The sequence below is a fragment of the Sprattus sprattus genome (genome assembly GCF_963457725.1).
Source record: "Sprattus sprattus genome assembly, chromosome: 20".
In the NCBI taxonomy this organism is placed as follows: Eukaryota; Metazoa; Chordata; class Actinopteri; order Clupeiformes; family Clupeidae; genus Sprattus; species Sprattus sprattus.
Window position 1 is genome coordinate 18,448,292 of NC_137918.1, and position 7,871 is coordinate 18,456,162.

The 7,871-nt window shown below is 43.0% G+C and overlaps 2 protein-coding genes across 2 annotated transcripts in view; one reads left to right on the forward strand and one right to left on the reverse strand.

Moving 5' to 3' along the window:
- stag1a (STAG1 cohesin complex component a) overlaps window positions 1–247 on the forward strand; it is a 42,948-nt gene extending 42,701 nt beyond the window's left edge. The window contains exon 34 of the mRNA XM_080858746.1: window positions 116–247. Coding sequence (XP_080714872.1) covers window positions 116–139 — 24 coding nt within the window. The 3' untranslated portion in view covers window positions 140–247. The remainder of the gene's footprint in view (window positions 1–115) is intronic.
- Window positions 248–1,563: 1,316 nt separating this feature from the next.
- pccb (propionyl-CoA carboxylase subunit beta) lies at window positions 1,564–6,228 on the reverse strand. The gene is made up of 15 exons (XM_080858861.1): window positions 5,984–6,228; window positions 5,744–5,863; window positions 5,166–5,234; window positions 5,007–5,063; window positions 4,706–4,819; window positions 4,275–4,385; window positions 3,909–4,017; window positions 3,528–3,648; window positions 3,294–3,375; window positions 3,085–3,208; window positions 2,823–2,930; window positions 2,534–2,634; window positions 2,339–2,437; window positions 2,028–2,127; window positions 1,564–1,915 (listed from the first exon to the last, which is right to left on the reverse strand). The coding sequence occupies exons 1-15, from the start codon at window positions 6,218–6,220 to the stop codon at window positions 1,794–1,796; spliced, it is 1,674 nt and encodes a 557-aa protein (XP_080714987.1). The 5' UTR covers window positions 6,221–6,228; the 3' UTR covers window positions 1,564–1,793.
- Between the last annotated feature and the right edge of the window lie 1,643 nt (window positions 6,229–7,871).

Genomic DNA, 7,871 nt, shown 5'->3' on the forward strand with positions numbered 1-7,871 from the left:
ATACTAAATGACTCATTACTGGAAAAGCCATAATGTTCCAAATTGTATTAACATGTTTTAACACGGCTGTGTGACTCGTGAACAAATATTGAAAATCTCAAACCTGTCCTTTTAGGGTTTCACGATGCCGATGTTCTGAAGTGCCACGCGCCGAGATGAGGAGACGGAAGAAAATGAAACCCCTTTGGAATCCCCAGGGACCCTGCACTTGTCAAAGACCCAGATGGTGCCTGTTCATCCAGTGAAGGGCGAGGAGGAGGATGAGGAAGAGGAGGAGGAAGGGGGGGGGGGGGGGGAAATAGAGACTTGTGTGGTGCCAAGATGTTAACGTTTCAGAATGACGTTTCCTATGAACAGTATACCTGAAGAGTGTTATTGCTAAAGAGGGGATTTCAAACTATGTGACAAAACAAAAGATGAAGAGAAAGGTAAGGGGGAGGGGGGGGGGGACGTATCTGGGGGTCACTTTGAGATCCTGCCTAGTCGCACCATCACACTCTCAGCTAAGGTGATTCACACTGGATTGGGTTAACATTGTGGTACGCTTTTATCTCATAGGAATGTATGGTCCCACATTTTAAAGATGTACATATTTATGTTTTAGCTCCTCACTGTGTAGGCACACTGTACAGTTAACTGTGGTGTGGTTTTTCTATCAGGTCACCGGCATCCATGGCTCTTCATGGTACTGAATCTAATGGGAAATCTTTCTTAGCCATTCTCTCCATTTTCTTTGACCGTATGCTTCAGACAGACAGCACAGTTGTCTTCAGGCCACCATGGAGGTCTACAGATCATACACAAGGCTGACGTTTGCATAGGCTCACTGCACTGGCCAGCATCGTAGTCAGTGAGGGTGATAACTATGCAAAATCAGCAGTCAGTATTGGAAACTCCACCCGGATAAATTCATTCCGAACAGCCTGAGGATGTCCAAATACCACCACAAATCATGTATTTTGGCTTTTTAAAACCATATAGAAAAAAAAAAAAAAAATATGATGCCTAAAAAACAATATTTTGGATCTGTAGCTTTTAGTATGAATTTTTGAATTTTAGTGAGTTTTGTCAGATGTTTGTACAGGTCTGTTTGGATGTACATTGTTGCCAAATTGTGGACAACCTTCACGTCATACCCATATCAGGAACAGGACTGGGTTGCTACAAAGGCAAAAAAAACAACAAAAAAAAAAGTATGTTGTGGAGACTTACTAAGTGGAATACAAAAGTGAAAGGCTACAATAATTAAAGCATGGTTGAAGCTCATCAGTTGCCACATTGTCTAAGTGCTTTATGGTCCTATATTAAAGAGAAACTTACTGTCAGTGTCATATCATACCTCCCTGGGTGTTCATGTCCACCTCCTTTTTTCTATCCCTTGTGCTCCCTGATTGGTTTTGCTAGTAACCCTGTAAATTGTACATTTTCAATATAAAAAGTGTTTTTTCTTTTGTACAACTTAGAGCTGATGTATCACTTTCCCTTTTAACGGAAACTGTTCTGATTTTGTTTTTCTGTGGACTAATAGAAAGTCACTTTTTTAATAAAACATATAATCATATATTTGTTTTTAGCGTTGTTTTTATTCTCAATCAATAAACCCAAAGGGTCACACTAAACAGGACTGTGGGCCAACTAGGTTTCCTAATTTCAACACAGTGTAGAAAAGTTCTGTTGAAGGTAAGGCACAGTTATCTTTGGATAACTGGTATAACATTATAGATTTTAATCCTACCCTATCTAAAAGAAGAAAACTGCAGACACACACAAACAATTACACCAGACAGACAGCTTTACAAGGGAATGTTGGCGTGTTTTTTCCATGGGTTGCTTTGCTTCTTACTGGCCAGGACCTCCAGGTCTCTGCAGATCCTCTTTCTGGTGGTTGAGGGCTGAATGATGTCGTCAACAAAACCTAAGAAACAAAAGAAAAAAATATATATTAAAAGAGGAGAACATTACTGCCATAGACATAAGAGCACAGATATCATGGGACAGTGAGGCTTTTGGCGTGGTGTAAACAGTACCTCTGACAGCTGCAGGGAAAGGGTTGGCAAACTTCTCCACATATTCGGCTTCAGCCTCCGCCTGGTTCGCCTTGCCCCTGAAGATGATCTGCACAGCACCCTAAACAGATACCACGACAAGGAGTTTTGAGATAGTATTGCGGAGAGCTCTGCTCAGTATGACAGGATATGAGCTGAAAGTAAACACGGTGTGCTGAAAGGTGTGTTTTGAATTTAATTTGAATAACAAAGATGTTTGTTTTTTCTTTGCTATCTATTAAACTAGAGCAGTGCAGTACACATTCACTGTTTTGAGCCGCCGCCGCCGTTACCTTGGCACCCATCACTGCTACTTCAGCAGATGGCCAGGCGTAGTTCACGTCTCCTCGGAGATGTTTGGAGCTCATGACATCATACGCACCTCCATAGGCCTTCAGTCACAACACACAACACAAGGACATCAGTCACATCTCATCTGGACATCAGGCTCGTCGTCAGTGACAAGCTGTTATTCAAGCTCAACACACCTTTCTGGTGATGATGGTGATTTTGGGAACAGTTGCCTCTGCGAATGCAAAAAGCAGTTTTGCTCCATGTCTGATGATGCCACCGTATTCCTGAGATGTGCCTGTCAAATCACAGCAAGTCAGTACACATCTTTATTTCTAACATAACAAAAAAGTATGACTGTACTGGACACCAATGCATAGCAAATCATTCACAGCAAACAGAATACAAATACAAAAATCTTAACAAATATAAATAAACAAACAAACAAATAAATACAATAGCAAAGATGAATGACCCTGCAAATACCTGGCAAAAACCCAGGCACATCCACAAAGGTGATAATTGGAATGTTGAAGGCATCACAGAAGCGCACAAAGCGAGCCCCTTTCACTGAAGAGTTGATATCCAGACAGCCTGAGGTTTGGATGCAGAACCAGTGGCCAGTCACACAAATGTACATGCAGGAGACAATGACACTATACCAGCATCAATACCACTGTGGTAAATATTAAACATAATAATTGCAGTGTATTACTGCAGGAAATGTTCATTCTCATTGAGGACAAACCTGAAGCCACCTTAGGCTGGTTTCCTACAATACCCACGGTGCGTCCATTCATCCTGGCAAACCCCACAACAATGTTTTTGGCGTAGTTTGGCATGATTTCAAAAAATTCCCTTTCGTCCACAGTCTAAACAGAAACAAACAAAAAGTTGTCAGTGCCATCCTTTGGGGCAAAGCTGGTCTGAACTTTTCAGTGTTAAAGCAATACATACTGCCTGAATGATGTCCAGCATGTCATAGGCTTTAGTGGTTTCAGAGGGAACAACTGTATCAAGGCCAGGGACGAGACGATCACTGGAGAAAGCAGAAAATACTTCTTGGCAAACGGTATTCATTTTTTTACAAAAAAGTATTTAGTTCCTGGACTGATAATCCTAATGCCATTTATTTAAAGGTACAGGATCTTACTGGTTAATTCTAAGAACACAACATGAGAGCAGAAATACCTGGGGTCGTGGCATTCCATGACGGGAGAAGCGTCCTTATTGCTCAAAGGGAGGAAGTTAAAGAAATCCCTGAGGTTCAGCAGTGCATCGATATCATTCTCAAAGGCCTTGTGAGCAACACCTGGAAATGTCACAACACATGGATGTGTTATTCTCAGCTGTAACCAAGCAAGCAAAACAGTGACCAGATGGCGAGTAGCCCCAAGAACAATACCACACTCACTCATGACATGGGTTCACACATATGAATGGAGCCCTATGAATTCAATGGCAACAATCAATGCTTCTTCACTTCAGTAGGTCAGTGTGAACATTTTTGGCAGAACCCATTTTAAAAGGCCCCAACTTTAAGTCCAGTGGGTCTTGGCCTGAGACACCCACCGGACACAGCAGTGTGAGTCTTCGCCCCTCCCAGCTCCTCCTGCGTCACATCCTCATTGGTCACCGACTTCACTACATCCGGCCCCGTAATAAACAGATACGACGTGTCCTGGATCAGAGCAAAGACAAAACTGATCAGTCTGGTCCTGCTGATCCTGTGGTCAGAGTGACTTAACTCAAATGTTCAGACAGTGGAAATAACACTTGCATGATCTACTTAGTTAGCCTGGGTGCCATCCGTTTGTAGGCGTTCCACTGATCAAGCTGAACAAACGTTCAGCTTGATCAGTGGAACGCGTACAAATGGATGGCACCCAGGCTACTACTTAGTATCTACATTCTCTGTTTCTTTGGGCAGATTCTCACCTTCACCATGAAGGTGAAGTCGGTCAATGCAGGTGAATAGACAGCTCCTCCTGCACAAGGGCCCATGATGAGGGAGATCTGAGGGACGACGCCTGAAGCCATTACATTCCTCTATATGAGAGAGAGAGAGAGAGAGAGAGAGAGGGAGAGGGGGGGAAAGGGAGAGAGAGAGGGATAGAGGGAAAGGGAGAGCGATAGAGAGAGAGGGAAAGGGAGAGAGATAGAGAGAGGGAAAGGGAGAGAGAGGGGGGGGGAAGGGAGAGAGAGAGAGAGAGAGGGAAAGGGAGAGAGAGAGAGAGAGAGAGGGAAAGGGAGAGAGAGAGAGAAAGAGAGAGAGAGAGAGAGAGGTTAGAAGAAGTGAATCCTTGACAACAGATGAACACTTTGAACCTTTAGTGACTTCAAAACCAGCTGCCCCTGAAACCCTTTACCAGGAAGATGTCTGCATATCCAGCCAGAGACTCCACCCCCTCCTGGATGCGGGCGCCACCTGAGTCATTCAGGCCAATCACAGGGGCCCCCACCATCATCGCCTGGTCCATGACCTACGACAACAGAACAAGGAAGATTTAGAAAAGCAAGAGCAGCCTTCAGTCATAGTTTCACGTGTCTGTAATGATTTTAGTAAAGGCAAACAGATATCTTCCAACATGGACCATAGCTGAAGGCCCCTTGACATCACAGTGATTCAATAACACCATGAAAGCACTCAAATCTTTTGCCAGCAGTCACCTTACAGATCTTCTGGGCGTGAGCTCCTGAGAGACTTCCTCCAAAAACCGTGAAATCCTGTCAGTGAAGACAGCGATACAATGAGACACACAAAGAACTAAGCAGAGGCATATACACACACGTACAGAAATCAACGTGTCCATGACATTTTTAACTTACCTGACTGAATACATACACCAGCCTGCCATTGATCCTACCCTGTCCGGTCACGACACTGTCACCGGGGTACTGCACAGAAGATGAGGAAAGGGTTCATCAACAGATCAGACAAACTGGCCACCACAACTTGGTGTGTGTGTGTGTGTGTGTGTGTGTGTGTGTGTGTCAGTTGTTCCTCCCTTCAAAAATATATTGTGCTTTGTTATTAAGGGGAAGATGCATTGAATTAAAATGAGGTCCTGCGCACAGAACGATCTACAGACTACCCTTGATCTCGGTCCCTTGACAGCCCTAACAATTAGGCCTAAGCTCCAAACCTTCCTCCAATAACAGTCAGAATAAAAAAATGCGATGTCTTTAGACCTCAGTGCGCATGTAAGGTTCATTTTATGGGTGGGTTTTCCCGATTGCATCTAGTAAGCATTGTGTTCCAGACGATATCATCCACAACAAAACACATATACAAGTTGTTCTGATGACATTTTCTGAGGCTTCTCTAGAGATATGAAACAAGACACTTTACAATCAAACTGTGGCAGGTGAACAAAGCATGCAGGTCTACAGTTGCAGAGTCAAACCTTATTGTTATCAGCCTCCATCCCGAAATCTGAGCATCTGTGTTCGACAAACATATCATATTCGACGAAAGACTCCGGATCTAGCAGTAGTTCAACTCTCTCTCTTGCTGTCAATTTACCCTGTTGGGAAAGCAAAAGACGTGCCACTGATGTTAATAGGCTACTTAGACCGTCCCATTCAGGTTACGCTGCAAATATTGCAAGAGTACATTTAACATTTCTGACAAAAGTTTAACTTGCCCTTTTGTGTTGTGCATCAATTCTCGTCTGACCTCCTCCAACAAGCGCAGCGCTTCGTTTCTTCTCGATGCGCTCTTGAACCGAGAGATGACTGACAGAATAACATCTTGAATGGCGCAAGAGGTCTGACCTGGTAGCTGCAGCTGTCCCATGTTTTGCTTGTGTCAAGGTCTGAAATGAAACTTTCAAGCCATTCAGCAACCCACGGGAACACCGTACTGCTGTGAGCGCCGCCATTGCTATCTTGCCCGTGAAACCAGTCGTCCGGGGTAGGGCAAAACAGACGTCCTGAATGACTGAGCCAATCGTGGTTATGTATTACCTCTTTTTGACCAATCATAATGCTTACATTTGAAGAGGGCGGGGTATATGCATCAAGCAAGGTAGTGATCTCCACCTTCTTCCGAAACAAACTTGACATGTGTATGCTATCTCTCGAAGGATATAATTTTAAAAACTACAGTTCACAGCTACCAGTTTTGAAGTCCTCCAATTGGTCGGTTTCAACAACGCCCCCCTTTGTGTGAACACACTGACATCTATCAGTTTAATCGACAAGGCAACAAGTTAAGGCTGCAGCTTTTTGCACGCTTTTAAGTTCTGTGGCAGGTATGATATACAATCAGTCAATCAATCAATCTGTCTATCTATCTATCTATCTATCTATCTATCTATCTATCTATCTATCTATCTATCTATCTATCTATCTATCTATCTATCATTACACATATCAATCCAATCTCTATCCAATGTTGGCAGTCTAGTGCCATACTGCCATCATCTTTATTCAACTTGTGATTTCTTTGTAATTTCAAAATGAACAAAATGTTAAAAGACAACTTCTCCGGCTTTACTTTGACTGTCATTTCTTATTTCCACCAGCAGAGAACAGTATTGCAACACTGCAATCATTTCTTGCCAGGCTGTAACCTACTGAACCTGCATGATTGCTGCAGGAACCTTTTTTTGAAAATATTGCTCATTTTCACAGCATACAGCCTCTTCTTCATAATGACCGCTACACCAATGCTATTGCCTAGGCCAGGCTACTGCTTAGTGGAAATGTGGTAGGCTATGTGTCAAATCTGTGCAAAGGTAGGCTGTAAATAACAATTGAGCGTTGCTCTCTACAGAGATATGAGATGATTTGACACATACCACATTTCCACTAAGCAGTAGCCTGGCCTAGGCAATAGCATTGGTGTGGCGGTCATTATAGTCATTTGAAGAGCGTGATTTATAGGCAATGTTAAACTAGGGATGAATATTTATCTATCTTGCCTGGTAGCAACAGTGCGACAAGAATTTCTGTCTGTAGATCTGATCTTCCTCTACTTGTCTCGATCTGACCCTGATGGCCCTGATAGTCAAAACAATCAGGCTTTCCTCAAGTTTGAAGCTGAAGGAGTTATTTATACATTATGTAATGTTCTTCTATGATTTGCCAGATGATACAGTGATATGGTCAATTCTGACTTTCTTAGTGAAGAGAAATATTTGTTGTCCTGTTCAGCCAGGTAAATTCCTTCTTGGTGGGAAGATGGAGGGACTGAATTATGGTAGGAGGCAATGTATGTACATCTAACTGTTCGTATTGGGTTGTAGACCATGGGTCAATTTGCAGTAAGTGGAAGTTCTCCGTTCAGTGTCCATTTTCATTAGGCCTAAAACTCCCAGAAACTTCCATTTCTACAAAGAAACGTTGAATGAAGTAAACCGTGCCTGTTTGGAAAAAGGGAATCTAATGCATTCCACACAGAGTAAATAGCCTATAAGCCAAATAAACCATAACAAACGGTAATTGACTCTCAGTCATTTTGCATTGGGCGTACAATTTGCGTAAACCAACCCACAAGACCTACCCTCCGCGCAGACACGTTGAGACGGC

Coding starts and splice junctions, on each gene's coding strand:
- pccb (XM_080858861.1), bottom strand. CDS start 6,220: ATGGCGGCGCTCACAGCAGTACGGTGTTCCCGTGGGTTGCTGAATGGC. Junction 2,635..2,822: donor TGTGCCTGGGTTTTTGCCAG/GTATTTGCAGGG, acceptor GTGATTTGACAG/GCACATCTCAGGAATACGGT. Junction 1,916..2,027: donor TTTCCCTGCAGCTGTCAGAG/GTACTGTTTACA, acceptor TTTGTTTCTTAG/GTTTTGTTGACGACATCATT.